The sequence below is a fragment of the Gopherus evgoodei genome, chromosome 1, assembly GCF_007399415.2.
Source record: "Gopherus evgoodei ecotype Sinaloan lineage chromosome 1, rGopEvg1_v1.p, whole genome shotgun sequence".
Lineage (NCBI taxonomy): Eukaryota > Metazoa > Chordata > Testudines > Testudinidae > Gopherus > Gopherus evgoodei.
In genome coordinates, this window is record NC_044322.1 from 11,637,068 (window position 1) to 11,657,633 (window position 20,566).

The 20,566-nt window shown below is 47.1% G+C and overlaps 1 protein-coding gene across 1 annotated transcript in view; it reads left to right on the forward strand.

The window, feature by feature from the left end:
* The window catches only part of USP35 (ubiquitin specific peptidase 35), a 57,874-nt gene that overhangs the window by 5,970 nt on the left and 31,338 nt on the right, over positions 1-20,566 (forward strand). Inside the window, exon 2 of the mRNA XM_030558180.1 lies at positions 16,695-17,391. Within this exon, the coding sequence (XP_030414040.1) occupies positions 16,710-17,391 (682 nt within the window). The 5' untranslated portion in view covers positions 16,695-16,709. The remainder of the gene's footprint in view (positions 1-16,694; positions 17,392-20,566) is intronic.

Consider the following 20,566-nt stretch of genomic DNA (forward strand, 5'->3'; position numbering starts at 1 on the left):
TAGTTTTACAGCTATATTGGAAAATGAATGATTGTTTGGTTATTTCATTTACCAAAGATAATTGAAGCAGATATTTATGAGGTCATTGGGAAGTGAACTATCTCCAATTCAACAAGTTAATCATTAATATTTGGAGGATTTTCTTGCTGTGCTGTATTAGGAGGAAAACATCACCATACAGACATTTAAATTCTTTTATTTAACTAAAACAACGTTATGTATTCTGGATTTTTTTCTTCAACAGCAAACATATAATATTTTAACAAAACAAGCATATGACTTTTTGAATTTAAACATTCAAGATTTTAAAAATCAGCTCTGTTTTTGTTAAGATTGTTTTTAACTAAAATAGTTAAATGAAATATTTTTTAAAAAATTAAATCAACTATGTCAGCCAGATCAACATGAGAAACTTAAAATATCAGTTTCAGAGTAGCAGCCGTGTTAGTCTGTATCCGCAAAAAGAACAGAAGTACTTGTGGCACCGTAAAATATTGGCTTCTGCAACTAACTCAGTCGTCTTCATCTTCATTTTCCTGTTTGTTCATAATCTGGAAAAGAAAAACAAGCTTTCCTGCTTTTTCAGGTCCCAAACGATTTCTCAATTTGGAATGAATTACTCCAAAGGAAGAAAATATTCTTTCTACACCGACAGAAGAAGCTATTGTTGTTAAAAGTGAGATTATCACTTCAACAGTCTCTGAATACAAGTGCTTAAGTGACTTCCATCAGTTCATTGGTGTGACTTCCTTTAAAACATCATCAGCAAACATATATTTCTTGAAAGGTTCACCCTTACCTCTGAAGTTTATTATAGTTGGGATTATGGAGGGATGGTTGCTGGATGTCCATGTCATAGCCAACTCCTCTTCTTCAGCAGTTAAGGTTTGTCCCTGGTACTGAGTACTGAGAATATTTGCAAGAAAATGAGCTGGAGATAGTGCTTGTCCCATTCGTTTTTTTAATGCTTGTAATTTAACCCTGTCATTGCATATTTCTCTTTTTAAGATCTCACACAGTTCCTTCCAAATTTCAACAGATTCAGCAATAAAACAGCTATTTCCCTGCATTTTGTTCAAGGCTACAGAAATAGGCTTCAGGATACTCAGCATGTGTTCAACATTTCTCTTAAGCCCAATGTTGAGAACTTTGGCTGTGACAGTGCCATCTATTTTTTCATGATTTTGTTCACAAACTGTCATCAGATTACGCCAGTTCTTGATACAGTCCACTCAAAATAGTCCACTACTGAGTTCCATCGCACGTCTTGTGGGAGAGTTAGCTTGGTTCCTCCAACGTTTTTTCAGAGCAGCTGCTGCAAAGTGGTTGTTACAGAAGTATTTTGCAAATTCATAGAATCATAGAATATCAGGGTTGGAAGGGACCTCAGGAGGTCATCTTGTCCAACCCCCTGCTCAAAGCAGGACCAATTCCCCACTAAATCATCCAAGCTAGGGCTTCGTCAAGCCTGACCTTAAAAACCTCTAAGGAAGGAGATTCCACCACCTCCCTAGGTAACCCATTCCAGTGCTTCACCACCCTCTTAGGGAAAAAGTTTTTCCTAATATCCTACCGAAACCTCCCCCACTGCAACTTGAGACCATTACTCCTTGTTCTGTCATCTGGTACCACTGAGAACAGTCTAGATCCATCCTCTTTGGAACCTCCTGTCAGGTAATTGAAAGCAGCTATCAAATCCCCTCATCATTCGTCTCTTCTGCAGACTAAACTCTGTAGCTGCTGGTTGAGAGCTCAGCTTTGAAGGCAGTGCCACCACCACCAGCAGCACAGAAGGGTGGCAATACTGCATCCCCTCTACAGTAGCCTTGCAACCCTCCCCCACATCACACTTTTGGATAGGGACCCACGTGGTTACAAACATCATGAAATTTAAGATTTTAAAATCTTATCATGGTGAAATTTACCAAAATGGACCGTGAATTTGGTAAGACCCTATTGATGGGCCATGAAGCAGGCTGGATAGTGCTGATGCCAATCTGTCTGGGGGTGTCACCCAGATTCACAGCACAAGTTTCAGATATCAATATATCACACATATTTATAACTCACAATAAAAAGATGATACATACATATAAATAAGCTTATCATATTTAGCAAATCATAACTTTTCCACTGGTACCTTACATAGCATATCTTGTATGACTCATTGCAATTTTGTAATATTGTTATCCATAACATTATAAATGGTGATGCCCGCGGCCTGCCAGGGTAAGCATCCTGGCAGGCCAGGCTGGTTTGTTTAACTGCTGTGTTCGCAGGTTCGGCCAATTGTGGCTCCCACTGGCCGCAGTTTGCCGCCCCAGGCCAATGGGGGCTTCGGGAAGTGGTGCAGGCCGAGGGATGTGCTGGCCGTTGCTTCCTGCCACCCCCATTGGCCTGGAGCGGTGAACCGCAGCCAGTGGGAGCTGCGATCGGCCAAACCTGTGGCTGTGGCAGGTAAACAAACTGGCCCGCATGCCAAAAGTTGCTGATCCCTGGTTTAACACCTTAGGCTGTTATTGAATGTAAAAATAAAAATAAAAGAATAGAAGGATAAAGAGCAATTGTATCAATTATGCTTTGGGGCATATGCAGATTGCTGACCTGGAATTATTTTATGCGTGTGCCATAATGATTGTGATTTTAATGGAATAACCAAGCCTCTCTTAACTTAAGATGATAGATGGGTCTGTAAAATACAAAAGATAAGACAGGTAAACGTAAAATAGGAGGAGATATGGACATATTGGTGAGGGAATAAACCATGGTGATGGTATTTAGCTGATGAATTTAGCCTCTTTAGGCAACCTCAGATTTCCTCAAATTTATTGCAGATTCTGTGAATTTTCTTTTTCAACTCTGCGACTTGATAGGAACAGTTCTCTGTGACTATCTGATACACACTAGTCAAGCTGGATTGGTTAGATGTGGTCGGTGAGATAAATCACATGCTACTTTTTCTCTTCCATGATTGGATGAGCATGCAAGCATCCTGATCCAAATTTAAAATTCCCTTTGCATGTGACTTTGAAATACACTTCCTGCCAACATTCATCAGCACAAACTTGATTCCTCGGATGTTCCTGGAATATCAGAGTGTGAGCAGTGAGGGCTCAGTCCTGCAGAGTGCTGAGTTCTCCACTGAGGTACTGTACTCTCTCAATTCCTCCTGACCTCAATGGGTGTTGAGGGAATTTAGCACCTCACAGGAGCATTTCAGCGGCTTGCAGGATTAAGGTGTAATTGCCCAGTTATATTGAGTATGCAGCAAGAATACCAGTAATAACAGTAGGTTGACATAGCAGAGACAGTTTGAAGTTAAGGACAAGACAAGGTAGTTGGGTGATTCTTGTCTTCTGATCTACTTCTCTAACATCCCCGATGTCTGTAACAGCAGGACATTTTTTTATATGTGACATATGTAAGCAGGAAAACACTTTGATCATCAGGCTATGTGGGGTTTTAGTGTTTGATTTTTTTTGTCTCTTTGGTATACAGTGGACCCTCACTAGAATGCACATCTATATAGCGTGAATTTGCTTATAGTGCGGAACCACACATGGATCCCAAATTTATTACTTTCATTGGAATCCATGGTAACGTGGTCCCCGCTGTAACATGGTCCCCACATTAACGTAGGACTGCGCATGGATCCAAAACCCCATATTCTGGTGAGCGCCTGGTGAAGTTTGTCAGACAGATCACACAGTCTAAAGTTATTCTAGATTCCTTCCTAGAAAATGTGCTATCTACAGTACAATTTTTTGTAAACTTGAGGAATAGCTAAGATCTACTTGTCATAACTAGGGTTGCCAACTTTCTAATTGCAGAAAAACGAACACCCTTGCCCTGCCCCCTGCTCCACCCCTTCTCAAAAGCCCCACCCCATTCACTCCATCCCCCCTCCCTCTGTCACTTGCTGTCCTCCGCCCTCGCTCATTCATTCGTTTTCACTGGACTGGGGCAGGGAGTTGGTGTGCAGGAGGGGGTGAGGGCTCCAGCTAGGGGTGTGGGCTCTGGGATGGGGTTGGAGACGAGAGGTTTGGAGTGCAGGAGGGGATTCCAGGCTTGGGGCTTGGCCAAGGGGTTCAGAGTGTGGGAGGGGGCTCCAGGCTGAGGCAGGAGGTTGGGCTGTGGGAGGGGGTACAGGCTCTGGGTTAGGGGTGCAGGCTCTGGGCTGGGGCCAGAAATGGGGAGTTTAGGGTGTGGGAAGGGGCTTGGGGCTGGGGCAGGGGGTTGGTGTGTGGGAGGGTGGGAGGACTGCAGCTGGGGGTGTGGACTTTGGGATGGGGATGAGGGGTTTGGGGTTCAGGAGGGGGCTCAGTGATGGGGCAGGGGGTTGCGGCATGGGAGAGGGTGCAAGGTGTGGGCTTCGGGAGGGAGTTCAGCTGTGGGAAGGGGTTCCAAGCTGGGGCAAGGGGTTGGAACATGGGAGAGGGTTCAGGGTGCAGGCTCTGGGCAGCGTGGACCTGAAGTGGGTCCCAGGAAGTGACATGTCTGTCTGGCTCTTAGGCAGAGGGGCGGCCAGGAGGCTCTGCGCACTGCCCATTCCCGCAGGTGCTGCCCCCACAGCTCCCATTGGTCACAGTTCTCAGCCAATGGGAACTGTGGAGCTGTTGCTCGGCACGGGGGCAATGCACGATGCCCCTATGGCCACCCCTTCACCTAGGAGCTGGAGGGACATGTCACTGCTTCTGGGAGCCACAGGGAGCGTGCCCGCCCTGCTGCGCTGCCAACAGGACTTTTAACAGCCCAGTCAGTGGTGCTGACCAGAGTCGCCAGGCAGGGGATTGGTGTGCAGGAGGGTATGAGGGCTCCAGCTGGGGGAGTGGACACCTGCCATCTGGCAACCCTAGTCATAACCTTGTTAGATTTGAAATAGGAGAGCTGACACTGAAACACTGCAAAATGGTCTAAGGAAACTTTATTGAAAATCTATTGCTAGAAATTGTGGGATGGGATGAATATATTTAAAAACAGCCGGAGGGACTTCAATTGAAATTAATCCCAGTTAAAGAAACACTGCCATTGTGAAAAATCATATACTAAAAGAATCCCTTACCTATGTTCAAAAGATCATCTTTGATTATTAAAAATAAAGCTGGGCTGGTGCGGGGGAATGGGGTGGTGGGGGTGGGCACAGAATCCAAGCTTTCTATTCACCACTTTTGCTGGTTAGTTACATTATTTTGTTTACAGTCAATTTAACTTTCTAGTTCTGGCATACTTATTAAAGTGCAGAGGTATTTGTATGGGTCCGGCACTGCAGAGACACATTGTAAGATAAACAAAGTACATATTTTAAATGTTGGTGAAAACAAGTCTATTCATATTAGGTTTCCTATAAACCCTAGGCTTAGGTCCTAAACTATGCCCCTTAGCAAATCTTTTTTTTTTAAAGGGGGGCAGATGTGGGAGTACAACAGACCCCAGTGTGGTAAATGGGAACATAGGGCTCCAAGCTGTATGGTGCTGAGCACCCTCAACTCCTACTGATGTTCGAGACAGTTCACTGTTCGGCACCTCCCTGGAGTGCCTGAGTCAGGGCTGCATACAAGATGCAGAATTTGGCTTGCGGTCATCTGGATCTGGAGATACGTAGTTGAACAATATTTCAGGAGTGTGTTGCCTGGAGAGATACAAGGTCTGGAATGTTCAAAGGTGCCTAAGGGAGGTTCTTTGATTCTTGCGTGCTGCGTGGCTGCACTCATGGACGTTCTTGGCTTTTGATCATGCCACCATAAATAGTGTGCATGGCCAGAGGCATAACTTAGAATAGGGTGACTAGACAGCAAGTGTGAAAAATCGGGACGGGGGTAGGGGGTAATAGGTGCCTATATAAGAAAAAACTCCAAATATAGACACTGTTCCTATAAAATCGGGACATCTGGTCACTCTAATTTAGAACCACGTGGGGCAGACATCCTATAAATCTGTATTCTATGCTTTAGTACAGTGAGTTCTGGGGAGAGTAGGAGGCACAGAAAATGTTGTGCAGACCATGCCTACCTTATCTTATGACCCTTTGACCGCACTCCTGTCCCTGTTCTTTTATTAGTTGTCCCCCGTAATCAGTGGGTTCTGTGGTCCTGTGGGTCCACCCCTTAGGCTAGGGGAGGATCCTTTAGCAGTGGGCGCCCGCCCACTTCCTGGAAACCCAATAGATACACCTTGCTTCCAACTTATTGCTCTTACTTGTCTTTCTACGAAGTTGGCTCTATTCTCCTCTGATGGTTATGGATAATTGGACAGTAAGCCAGAAAAAAAAATTAAATCTTGTTCTCTTGACAGAAAAACACATTGCTCCATGGAACGTTCTCTATGCGCATCACTCCTGTGCTGCTCTTTGAACATTGCCGCTCGCCTGGGGAGCAGACCGGCAGTTCCTCTTTTATGTGACTTTTGTTGCAGAGCTTGCATCATGCTCTTTCTCCCTGATGTTGGCTCCACTTAGTGGAAGGGAACCTGTGGCCCCTATTCTAATCATCGTTAATACTTTGTACCTCTGTAGCATCTTCCTTCCACCCCAGGAACTCCACACTCTGCGGGCATGAGTAAACTAATCCTCACAGTACTTCTGTTACCACTCCCAGATTACTGAGCAGGAATGTGAGTACAGAGAATTCAAGAGCCACATTTTCAAGTCTAGCCACTGACTTTGGGTACCTTGTTTTTTGAGTACTCAGCTTGAGATCCCTTGAGCCTGCATTTCAGAGGCCCCTCTGAAAATCAGGCCCTAAGTATCAGAAGCAGGACATCCTAAAATTGAGACAGTCAAAATCAGTAACTAGTTTTTCCCAAAATGACTTGCCTAAGTTCATACAGTAAATCGGTGGCAGAGCTGGGCCTGAAACCCAGGACTCCAGGCCATCAAAACCACCGTTATCATTTATCACATCAAAAATCTACATTAAAAGAATGTTGAGGTTGCAAAGTCAAGCATTGCCTGTGCAATATTATTTCAACCTCTTGAGCATATGCATTATGATACAGGCTTTAATTACATGATCACCTGGCCTCTTTCACTGCGCAAGAAGGATGGTCCTCACTGAATGGGGTAGCTGTTTATTATTTATTTTACTCTCCAATTTGTAGCCCCCAGCATTGTTTGCTGTACACCATCCAAACTCTGTATTATTAATGTTCTCAGGGGCTTGTCTGTGGCACTGATCAGTGTCACATCTGAGTGCTTCATACACATTAACAAATTTATCTTCACAAAACCCCAGTGAGGTCAGAGTGTAGTGCAGTAGTTCTCAAACTTTTGTACTGGTGACCCCTTTCACATTGCAGGCCTCTGAGTGCAACCCCCACTTATAAATTAAAAATACTTGTTTATATATTTAACACCATTATAAATGCTGGAGGCAAAGTGGGGTTTGGGGTGGAGGCTGACAGCTTGTGACCCCCACCCCATGTAATAACCTCGTGACCCCTGAGGGTCCTGACCCCCAGTTTGAGAACCCCTGGTATAGTGTTATTCCCACTGTACACATGGGGCATTGAGTACATTGCATTATACAGCCCTTTATGAGTGCAAAGCATGGCTCCCACTGACTTCAATTGCAGATGTGAGGGTTCAGCACTTCTACAGATCAGACCCAGGATCTCAGACTGGGCACCCAGAAAATGAGAAACAGACTATTAGTGACCACCTGGGAAAAGTTTGGTGTAAGTGACTTGCCCAAAATTGCACAGGTGCTTAGTGGCAGAGGCAGGGAGATAATTCAGTTCTTCAGGGCAACATTCGACTGCCTTAATTATGAGAGCATCCCTTTCTGTTCCTGCAGGCCCTATCCCTCATTCACTGCATTGCACACCTTCCAAATTCTGCAACAAATGAGGCAGAGGCCTTGCAGACAACAGCCTCCTTCACTACATAACCCTGATTTTTCCCCAGAGCAAGTCCATTCTGTGCACTGAATGAAGCAGGGGTCCTGTGGGACAAATAATGCCTGATCATGTAATTAATGACTATCATAAAGTAGATGCCTGAGGGGGGGCAAATTAAACTAGCACAAGCAGCCTTAATTTTGGCATTTTCTAACTTTTGAATGCTTCATATTGCTCTCTGGATGTACTTTTAACATAGGAGTTTTTGGGTGTAATACACACATAGATATAAACTATTTAAGGGCATTTTTAGGATTTTCCTGGCTCGCTCTGAGCCCTGTTTCTTAGCACCCCCGCACGCCCCACCTCTCCTTCCACTATTATCCTTAATGATAATAAGCAGTACTCACCTACATTTGCCAGGGGTCTTTCTTGCTGCTTTTTTTCACACTCACAATTCTTGAATTTGTTATACAGAGAGGAAAAAATAAAGGGTCATCCCTTGTAATAAGGAACTGTTGGCAACCCTAGCAAGTATTGACAGAGCAGCCCCCATGGCCAAATATCCTCTCTTCTCTTCCCTTGACCAGCAATTCAGCTTGTGATCCCAAGCTGTGTCCAGTAAATCTCCCAGCTCCCCTTGCCAACAAATTGAGGCAGAAGGCACCTAATCGTGAGCCTCTGGTGTAGCCCACTATTTTCGCTGTCACAGGTTCCAGTGAGTGATAAATCAAACAAACTTTAATGCATCCAGAGCTTCCTCTAGAGCTGGCCAAAGGCAGCGTTACCTGCCACAGGAACACTTTGTTTCAATCCATTACTCCCTTCCCCCTATCCCCTGTTCCCACCAGCCAATCTCTCCAACCACACTACCAGCAACCTGGGGTGGGGGTGGGGATGGGCGGGGAGGGAAGCTCCTTACAGTATTTCCCACTAAGCTTGTTCTGAGGAATGGCAGAACTGTTTTAGCTGAAATTTTCCAGAACTGTTCAGTGTGAGGCAGGCTTCTGGCATGGAAAATTTCAGGCAAGATAGTTAAAGTTTGGCAAAGTTTTATAAGCAACTGAAAACAGGGCCTTAGAATGGAAAGTGTTGGACAACCTTAACGACAAGTGTTGCTGTCTTCATTGCTTATAAGTGTAAACCTTCTGCCCCTCTGAGTTGGCAGCAACAAGGGCCGGGTTCAGTATCCAGGGGTTCCGTTTCAGTAACACAATGCATAACTGGCTCGAGCCCCCACCCAGTGACCTGGGACACTCACATACCACACCCCCCTGGGCGCCTCTAGGAGGCAATACTTCCCCTCTCGCAAGCACGGAGTCTGAGTGTAGCAAAATCTTTTTAATAAAGGAAGGAATTAATGCAGCATCCCATTGGAAAAACACCACAAACAGGGTTATAACACAAACCATAAACAAAACCCCACCTCCAAGTACCTTTGGCACTGTCCTTTTTCCCCTTAGGGTTTTAAGTCCCATCACCCCAAAGTCCAACAACCCAAAAGTCTCTGGTCAATGCCACCCCAGAGTTCAAGAGTTTATCTGTAGAGGTCCCTCCCCCCCAGCCTGGATAGAGAGGGGCACCTTACGTGGTCCAGGGCCAACTGCCCTGCCTCTCCGTGGGTTCTGCTTCCGCCTTCTCCACAAACTGCTCCGCTTTACCAGCCATCCTCAGAAACTGCTCCGCTCCACCAGCTGCTCTGCTCCATGAGCTGCTCCAGTTCTCTCTGCAGACTGCTCGGCTCCGCTCGCTCTGTGGGCTGCTCCACCCATCCCACAGCTACTCCACTCTGTCAGTCGCTCTGCTGCCACCAGCTGTCCCGTGATCTGCTCCAGCCATCCCCACAACTGCTCCACTCCGCCAGCCGCTCTGTTCCACAGCATATCTTCAGGCTCCCCCACTAGTTAGCACAGTACTCAGTGCTCTCAGCTCACTTATTTCAGCTTTTTAGTGATCTCAGCTCTTAGTGGGGAGCCCCAGTGCAAGTGCACCATTAGCCCAAAGTGATTTCAGCTCAGTAACCTGTATTTAAATTCTTAAGGGAATAAAAAAATCAATTCTGACATTCCACAGTGGAGAGAGGAGGGGGTGCAACTGGTGCTTCTGGCTCCACAAGGCAACTACACCACCAGGCACAAATACCCGTCCCCAACCTCTCTCAATTCTCTGGGTTTTGGAACCCATGTCCCATGTCTAGCCAGTACCACTCAACTGAGGGTGTGCAATTTGTCACCAAGCAATCCCACAGCTTGGGAGTCTGGGATAGGGTGGGCGTACCTATGCAAATACACTCTCTGAAATTCTTTCCACCAGATGTCAGTGTAGAGCTTATCCTGACTCTGCTTACATAAGAATTTATATTGCAATAGAGGTTCCAACCCATTTTGGGCCCCATTGTGCAGAGCTCCATACAAATATACAGTAAATGCTCCAGTGGTGATAATGATAAACAAAAGTGAGTAAACTAACCTTAACTAAACTCCATGTTCCCCAGCTGAGACATGTGTAAACTCAGTTTGCCCTTGAGCACACGCCTGAAGAATGGTGTAATTAAAATAGGCTGTTGAGCAGCAGGATGCTCATTCCTCCCTGCTTTTAGTCTCTCTTACCACGAGATGGGCAGTTCTGTCATTGGAGCCAGTCCTTCATCTCTACATCTCTTCCTCTCATTGTAATAATACTTTCTGCTGAAACACCACCACTTGTGGGTTTCTTATTTTCTACTGCTACCCTGTCCTACAAACTGAATGCGGGCTTGCTCCATGGATGTGATTCAGTCACTGAAGGCATTTAAACTAGGAGCAACAGCTGTCTCTTGTTTACAGTGTGGACTTAGTGGCAGAGCAGGCCTGGTGCATTAGGGGAAAAAATCCAGTGTATTTGCGGAGGACAGTAAAAAGCAACTAGCACAAAACAGAAAGGCCAGGATCACAGCTCAGTGGCCACATTGTAGGGCCAAGCACATTTGGGAATGATGCAGTCATGTACGTACTGGGACCGCCTTGTATGATTTCACAGAGCAAAACACAGCCAACTTCCTGCAGAAGGGAACAGAATGAGCATGGAGATGTTTCCTGGTGTGTGTGCAGTCATGGGGGTAGGTAATAATTTGGATAAGTGGAATGGTTTAGTTATTAGTTTGCTGGTTAAGAATTCTGGAGACAGGGTTTTGTGTGTGTGAGAGAGATTTGGCTTGGAATTTTTCCACTAGTAAACAGTCGCTCTATTCTTAGGAGAAAACGTTCTCTATCTCAACCACAAGATATAGGCTGATGCAGGAATTACTGAGTGGAATTCTCTGGACTGTGTTATTCAGCAGGTCAGACTAGGGGATCATAATAGTCTGACTGGAAAAAATCTACAAAAAAAGTAGGGTAGCTCAGAAAAAAGCCATAGTTCTAATCTGATTCTATAATATGGCCAGAAAAGATCACTTGGGTCAAACAGTCTGACACCTTTTCTGTACAATATATAAAAGTTAGAGATGGAAAAAACCTATTACATCATCTAACCCTGCCATTGCAGTGCTGTCTTCTAGTCATCTATGGCAGAGGCGCTCAACCTTTTTTGAATCCCACCCCACTTTAGGATTTTTTTTAACTTGAAGGACCCCTCTCTTTCCCTCCCCCCGACCAATAGTGAGAAGGAGACTGCAAATATCTGTGCCAGGTTACACCACCACTCACTCAAAGACTCACTGTACTCTGTGAGAAAATTCGCCGTGACCCCTCTCTTGAGAACCTTTGTTCTCTGGTATATTTCTATGCCATTCCCACTAACGTTTTGCACTGTTATAGCATGATTCATTTTAGGAGCTTAAATGCTTTGCAAACATTAATGAATTAAGTCTTGCAATAGTCCTGTGAGGTAGGTAGGTATTATCCCCATTTTACAAATGGGGAAATTGAGGCACAGAGAGGTTAGGTGTCTTTCTCAGGGTCACACAGGAAGGCTGTGGCTGCACCAGGAACAGACTCCTCCGCGCCTCACAACCAGACCTGTGCTTTGACCAGTAGAAAACAGTTTAACTCGGCTTTGTAATCTAGTCATGTAGATCTGCAGTGCTGGGTAAAAGTTGAAAGGAGGGTGATCTTCCAGTTAGGGGTGGGCTGGGCTGCAAACAATCTAGATTCTGTTCCTAGCTCTGCTACAGATTTGCTTTGTGACCTTGGGCAAGTCAGTTTATCTACCCTGCGCCTCAGTTCCTCATTTGTGAAATGAGGATAATTCCATTTTTCTCCCACCCAGTGTCTTTCTTATCTGTCTAGACTTATCTCTGCAGGTTGGCGACTGGCTCTTACTGTGTTTGTACAGGTAGCAGGAAGGCACTGTAACAGATTTGTCTTAAAAGACACAATTATTTCTATCTGTTTGATTAAATAATATTTTTCATGGGTTTTCCTGCTCAGTGTTTTCATCCACTACAAATTTCATCCACTGGCTACAAATCTGACTTCAATGTTCTAAACTGTTCCAGTAAAATCCTTGTTCTTTCAGCAGGTCTCCCTTCTAATCCCATATATGGTGAGTTCAGGCAGTGACAAATGGCAAACTCCACCTGACTCTGCAGTCTCCATCTCTCGCTCTGTCTCCCCTATCACTTTGACTGTATAATACAAAACCACAGTGTTTCCCGTATGAGCAGCCAGGATTTGCATTATTCTCTTCCAGTAAAGGCTGGGCTGGCTGGCAGCACTATGGAAAACAGAGAACCCACATGAGCTGGACAGAATCCTGTCAAAGGCTGCTGTACCTCAGCGGGAATAAATCCAGCGAGGGCTAGAGAGGGCTCTAAACATTGAAGGTAGAGAGAGAGGAAGCCGAAGGACCTAAACCTAAACAGAGCTGAACTCAAAAACCTCAGACACCTTGTTCAGGGGGGAGGGGGGAGTTCTAAATAGGTTCGTTCATGGCAGGTGCTGCCCTGACAGCCCAGGAGACTGCACCAGGCTGCAGCCATGTATCTATATACCAGGGGTCTGCAACTTTTCAGAAGTGGTGTGCTGAGTCTTCATTTATTCACTCTGATTTAAGGTTTTGCGTGCCGGTAATACATGTTAACATTTTTAGAAGGTCTCTTTCTATAAGTCTATAATATATAACTAAACTATTGTTGTATGTAAAGTAAATAAGGTTTTAAAAATGTTTAAGAAGCTTAATTTAAAATTAAATTAAAATGCAGCAGAGCACACCGGACCGGTGGCCAGGACCCGGGCAGTGTGAGTGCCACTGAAAATCAGCTCACGTGCCGCCTTTGGCACCTGTGCCATAGGTTGCCTACCCTTGGTATATACAGTACATATATAGCCCCCTGTCATAGGGCACACCTGCCCTGTAGCACACCCTGCTGGCCAACCGTGGTGCTGCAGGCACTCCCTGTCTGTTTTCCCTCACCTCACCCCACACAGGTTGGAGAGGGTCCCATGGCTTAGTCCTCTGGTCAAACTTAACCCTTTCCAGAATAACAAACGTCCAAAAAGCCCTTCCAGGGCATCTTTAAGTTCAATCCACCCTCTGCACCCTGCTCCCAGCCCCTTTCTGGGCTTTCCCCTACTCAGGTATAGAGTACTGGTTCCCCTGGGAGCACATTCTCCTGCAGCCCCAATTCAGGACTTTCCACACCAGACCGATGCCCTTTTATGAGGTGCAGCTGGCTATTAATATATCTCCAGAGCCCCCCATAGTCCTGCTGTTTCTTCTGAGGGTCATACCTAGGGTTGCCAGGTGTCCGGTTATCGATGAAAAAGGACCCTGGCAGCTCTGGTCAGCACAGCTGATCAGGCCATTAAAAGTCCATTTGGCGGGCTGGCAGGCTCCCTACCTGGATCTGGGCAGCTCCCAGAAGCAGCGACATGTCCCTGCAGCTCCTAGGCACAGGGGCGGCCAAGAGGGCTCTGTGCTGCCCCTGCCCCGTGCACTGGCTCCACAGTTCCCATTGACTGGGAACGACAGCCAATGGGAGCTAGGGGATGGTGCCTGTGCACGGAAGCAGTGCACACCTCGCAGAGCTGCCTGGCCACCCCTATGCCTAGGAGCCGAGAGACACGTTGCCGCTTCCAGGGAGCCCCCTGAGATAAGCACCACCCTGAGCCCACACCCCTCATCTCCTCCTGCGTGCCAATCCTGTGCCCCAGCATGGAGCCCCCTCCTGCACCCAAACTCCCACAGCCTGCACCCCCCCGAACCCCTGTCCCAGCCCTGAGCCTCCTCCCACACCCAAACTGCCTTCCGGAGCCTGCCCCCTCCCAATCTGATGCCCCAGCCCTGAGCCCCCTATTGCACCTAATCTCCCTCCCAGAGCCTGCACCCCACATCTCCCTGCACCGCTACCCCAGCCCTAAACCCCCTCCCGCACCCAAACTCCCTCCCAGAGCCTGCACCCCCTCCTGTACCCCTGCCCCAGCCTGGATCCCCCTCTCGCACCCTGAACCCCTCATTTCTAGCCCTACCCCAGAGCCCACACCCCCAGCTGGAGCCCTCACACCCCCTGCACCCCAACCGCCTGCCCCAGCCAGGTAAAAATGAGCAAGTGAGTGAGGGTGAGGGAGAGTGAGTGACAGAGGGAGGAGGGATGGAGTGAGCAGGGGGTGAGGCCTTGGAAAAGGGGCGGGGCTTCAGAGAAGGGGCAGAGGCAGGGCAAGGGTGTTCAGTTTTGTGCAATTAGAAAGTTGACAACTCTAGTCATCCCAGTGCATCAGCCTCTACCAGATCCCCAGGACTGGCTACCATTGGAACTGTTTGTTCCAGGAGTATGGCAGAAAGAGATCTAGGGGTCATAGTGGACCACAAGCTTAATATGAGTGAACAGTGTGATACTGTTGCAAAAAAAGCAAACATGATTCTGGGATGCATTAACAGGTGTGTTGTAAACAAGACACGAGAAGTCATTCTTCCGCTTTACTCTGCGCTGGTTAGGCCTCAACTGGAGTATTGTGTCCAGTTCTGGGCACCGCATTTCAAGAAAGATGTGGAGAAATTGGAGAGGGTCCAGAGAAGAGCAACAAGAATGATTAAAGGTCTTGAGAACATGACCTATGAAGGAAGGATGAAGGAATTGGGTTTGTTTAGTTTGGAAAAGAGAAGACTGAGAGGGGACCTGATAGCAGTTTTCAGGTATCTAAAAGGGTGTCATCAGGAGGAGGGAGAAAACTTGTTCACCTTGGCCTCCAATGGTAGAACAAGAAGCAATGGACTTAAACTGCAGCAAGGGAGATTTAGGTTGGACGTTAGGAAAAAGTTCCTAACTGTCAGGGTAGTTAAACACTGGAATAGATTGCCTAGGGAAGTTGTGGAATCTCCATCGCTGGAGATATTTAAGAGTAGGTTAGATAAATGTCTATTAGGGATGGTCTAGACAGTATTTGGTCCTGCCATGAGGGCAGGGGACTGGACTCGATGACCTCTCGAGGTCCCTTCCAGTCCTAGAGTCTATGAGTCTATGAGTCAGTGTCTCATGGACCCTGTACTGCAAAGAGCTAAAGAAGATTCTTCTTAGTTCAGGTGGTGGAGGCCCATACTTCCGGAGGAGGGAGATCTGAGTTCTTTCCCTGCTGTGACATTCCGAGTGACCATAGGCCTGTCACAGAGACAACAAGTAGCCATGGATTTGTTATGGTATTACTCGTAACAAAACAAATGGAAGGAAATGAAATCGTAGAGTCCGAGCCCAGGTGCAGAATCACGTCCGACAGATCTAAAGCTAACAGGCCCTCGCTCAGTCTTGTGCTGAGATTTTCCCAGGCTGACAGCTGGAGATGGGGAGTGAGTCACTGCAAGCTGTGCAGGGGAGTTGGTTGCGATGATGATCTGGAACGGTAGGTCTGCAGGCATGAATAGAAAATGGCCTCCAATTGCGGGGTCTGGGAGACTGTGTGAACTCAAAAAGGAGTATAACAGTGTCTCCAAATTTGGGAGTGTTTTCACCTGTGTCATCCCAGGCTGCTCTTTAAAATACATATCTGGCAATTTAATCATCTGACACACACAAAAAAACCGACAGGTATCTTTAGCCACAGTAAAGACACTTCAGCACAGTGACCAGAGCCGGGCACCTCTAGGGGGTAGAAATGACGAGATCATCAGTGTTGTCCAGGAAGTAGATGTCGATAGTCATGCAGATTACAGCAGGGTAGCTTTGCCGAGTTCTCCAGTTTTTGGATCTGGCCGAGCTGTGGTTGCTGCAGGACACGGGTCACTTTTGCAGCTGCCTGATCTTGGGGCCAACTTGGCTCCTGGTAAGAAACACCTCAAGGCTGCTCTTAGTTGCAGCTGACTGTCCACAGCCCAAAGAGGCTGTTACAGCACCCAGGGATTGCTGAAGTGCAGTGGTGCTCCAGCCACGCCCCTTCCTCCAAACCACACCCCCTTACACCAGGAGCAGGGGAGGGTTTAGGGGAGAGCCAGTTTTACACTCTGCCAGAGGAATCCCCAGGGAACTGATTAAGGCAGCTTTATGGCCCTGCTCTAGTGATACAATTTGGCCCTGTCTAATCTGAGGATCATCCCCATATCTCAGAATCAGCTCTGAGTTGTGTCTTTATTGCTTGATTGTCACCCTGCATATTAGGAGAGGGACCAATCAAAGTGTTTCCTCCTCTAATAGGACTCTCTCAATGTAATATTATGTAACATAAGAGGGTGAGGAGTGGGAGCTGGGGAAGGCACACAGGCTAAAATTTTACAATCTGACAACGCTGCTCTGAAATCGAGAATTAGGTGCCTGAATAAAAGTGGCTGGCTTTTCAGAAGTGCTGAGCACCCAACCCCGTCCCTGCTGAAGCCAGCGGGAGCCAGGGGTGTTCAGTAACTTTGGGTGGTAAGGTAAAACTGGACTAACGTGCTGCTGTTTCACACTGTTTCAGAGTCTGAAAGCGGAAATGGACAAGATACTAGAAGCTGTGATGATGTCTTCCTACCCCAACAACGTGAAACAAGGGCTAGTGAGACGCGTCATCGAGGCAATAAAGCAGCCCATGGACAGCGAGCAGTGCTGGTCCATGCTAGAACTCTCCACCAAGCTCTATCTCGTGGGCGACACCAAGTTTAAGAGAGAGATCGGCAAAGAAGTTTTGGAAGTTTACGGCCACTACCACCCGGAGGAGTTCGAGGAGTTCTTCAACGTCCGATTCCTCCTGAGTCTCCTCCAGGAAGGCTACGGGCCTGCGGGGAAAAGGAGCCCTTATGTATTAGATTATATCCACCTGGGTCTTCAGTTTGTCTTGGAGAGCCCGTATGCTAGTGACATTTTCAGCCTGCTGAGGATTGAAGTGCTCCGCAAAGTCTGCGAGCGGCCTGGGCCCAAGCAGTGCGCTAAGATCAGTAAGCTCTTATCCCAGCATCCTCAATGTGTTCCCACAGGCAAACACCAGATTTTGTTTTGCCAGCAGCTGATACGGTGCATTGGGCAGTTCCAGTGCATCTCAGAAGGAGAAGATGACATCATGGAGTTTCTGGACCATGTGAACAAAGTGAGCGGACTATTGCAGAAGATCTGGAGAGCTCAGACTTCCTCCATTCTGCCATCCTTGAAGGAGCTTTTTACTATCATTTCTTCAACAGGTAAAAACAGTACAGTGTGTTTTCAGCCGTGCGCTAATAATGAAATAGAAGGTCTTACATCAGGGGCTGGCAACCCTCAGCATGCTTCCCGTAGCTCCCATTGGCCAGGAATGGTGAACCGCGGCCACTGGGAGCTGCGGGGGGGTATGCCTGTGGACAGTCAACATAAACAAAATGTCTCGCAGCCCGCCAGTGGATTACCCTGATGGGCCGCGTGTCACAGGTTACCGACCCTTATCTTACATTTTACATCGTCTTAAAAGATTTGGCATTTCAGGAACTTAATGTAACAGATACACAGCTGCATAGGCTATAAAATAGGAATGGCATCATCTGCTACTGACATGCAACAGTAAGTCCACAGCAACCCTACCCAATCGTTCAGGCCAGGAAGTGATGAATATATTATCCAGTTGAGATTGCAGAGGAAACTTAGGCAGAATTTTAATTACACAAGCTGAAATTTGACCAGGGTGCTGGTGTAAACAGTGATATAGTGCCCAACTCAACTACAGGCAAAGCCAGTGGAAAGATTACCATAGTGGGGCTCCTGATTCCCTGTGGGCAGTAAATGCCCATTCTCCACTCCCACAAACTCCAGTGCGAGCTGGACACCTCTCTGCCCTGGTTGCTTTGGAACCTCACCCTTGGCCTTGTGCCTTGGAGCATGCCCCAGGCTGTAAACATCCAGGGTTATCCTGTGACAGGCCACCCTGGGGTGCAACCTGGAACTGGAGTATTGCTGAGCCTTCTCACGTTGTGATGATGTGACAAGCTACAAAGTCCTCCATGCTTGCAAACATTCATAGGTAGGGGTCACATCCAGCTGTGTTCATGAATGCTCTGCCAGCCACTGCATGAACCAACAATAGAGAGACTCCAGTCAAAATATCCCCAGCTCCCCAGCCTAAGACCCAAAGCTGCACCATCCTGTCCTGGTCAAAAGCCTGACCAGCATTAATTTATTACCCAGTCCAGCCCTCCCTTGATGGAAAGTGTAGGGGACAATTTTCTGGTGCAAGTGCTGGAGGAACCAACTAGGGGCAGAGCTCTTCTTGACCTGCCACTCACAAACCGGGAAGAATTAGTAGGGGAAGCAAAAGTGGATGGGAACCTGAGAGGCAGTAACCATGAGATGGTCGAGTTCAGGATCCTGACACAAGGAAGAAAGGAGAGCAGCAGAATACAGATCCTGGACTTCAGAAAAGCAGACTTTGACTCCCTCAGAGAGCTGATGGACAGGATCCCCTGGGAAAATAACATGAGAGGCAAAGGAGTCCAGGAGAGCTCGCTGTATTTTAAAGAATCCTTATTGAGGTTGCAGGAAAAAAACATCCCGATTTGTAGGAAGAATAGTAAATATGGCGGGCGACCAGCTTGGCTTAACAATAAAATCCTTCTGATCTTAAACGCAAAAAAGAAGCTTACAAGAAGTGGAAGATTGGACAAAGGACCAGGGATGAGTATAAAAATATTGCTCACGCATGCAGGAGTGAAATCAGGAAGGCCAAATGACACTTGGAGTTGCAACTGGCAAGAGATGTTAAGAGTAGCAAGAAGGTTTCTTCAGGTATGTTAGCAACAAGAAGAAAGTCAAGGAAAGTGTGGGCCCCTTACTGAATGAGGGAGCAACCTAGTGACAGAGGATGTGGAAAAAACTAATGTACTCAATGATTTTTTTTGCCTCTGTCTTCACAAACAAGGTCAGCTTCCAGACTGCTGCACTGGGCAGCACAGTATGGGGAGAAGGTGACCAGCTCTCTGTGAAGAAAGAAGTGGTTCGGGACTGTTTAGAAAAACTGGACGAGCACAAGTCCATGGGGCTGGATGCACTGCATCCAAGGGTGCTAAAGAAATTGGCAGATGTGATTGCAGAGCCATTGGCCATTATCAAACTCATGGCGATCGGGGGACGTCCCGGATGACTGGAAAAAGGCTAATGTAGTGCCCATCTTTAAAAAAGGGAAGAAGGAGGATCTGGGGAACTATAGGCCAGTCAGCCTCACCTCAGTCCCTGGAAAAATCATGGAGCAGGTCCTCAAGGAATCAATTCTGAAGCACTTAGAGGAGAGGAAATTGATCAGGAACAGTCAGCATGGATTCACCAAGGGCAAGTCATGCTTGACTAACCTAATTGCCTTCTATGAGGAGATAACTGGGTCTGTGGATGAGGGGAAAACAGTGGATGTGTTATTCCTTGACCTTAGCAAAGCTTTTGATGCGGTCTCCCACAGTATTCTTGCGAGCAAGTATGAGCTGGATGATTAGACTGTAAGGTGGATAGAAAGCTGGCTAGATCGTCGGGCTCAACAGGTAGTGATTAATGGCTCCATGTCTAGTTGGCAGCCTGTTTCATGTGGAGTGCCCCAAGCGTCGGTCCTGGGGCCGGTTTTGTTCAATATCTTCGTTAAGGATCTGGAGGATGGCGTGGACTGCACTCTTAGCAAGTTTGCAGATGATACTAAACTTGGAGGAGCGGTAGATACGCTGAACGGTAGGGATAGGATATAGAGGGACCTAGACAAATTAGAGGACTGGGCCAAAAGAAACCTGATGAGGTTCAACAAGGACAAGTGCAGAATCCTGCACGTAGGATGGAAGAATCCCATGCACTGCTGCAGACTAGGGACCGAATGGCTAGGCAGCCGTTCTGCAGAAAAGGACTTAGAGGTTACAGTGGACGAGAAGCTGGATATGAGTCAACAGTGGGCCCTTGTTGCCAAGAAGGCTACCGGCATTTTGGGATGTATAAGTAGGGGCGTTGCCAGCAGATTGAGGGATGTGATCATTCCCCTCTAATCGACATTGGTGAGGCCTCATCTGGAGTACTGTGTCCAGTTTTGGGCCCCACATTACAAGAAGGATGTGGAAAAATTGGAAAGAGTACAGCGGAGGGCAACAAAAATGATTAGGGGGCTGGAGCACATGACTTATGAGGAGAGGCTGAGGGAACTGGGATTGTTTAGTCTGCGGAAGAGAAGAATGAGGGGGGATTTGATAGCTGCTTTCAACTACCTGAAAGGGGGTTCCAAAGAGGATGGATCTAGACTGTTTTCAGTGGTAGCAGATGACAGAACAAGGAGTAATGGTCTCAAGTTGCAGTGGGGGAGGTTTAGGTTGGATATTAGGAAAAACTTTTTCACTAGGTGGGTGGCTAGCACTGGAATGGGTTACC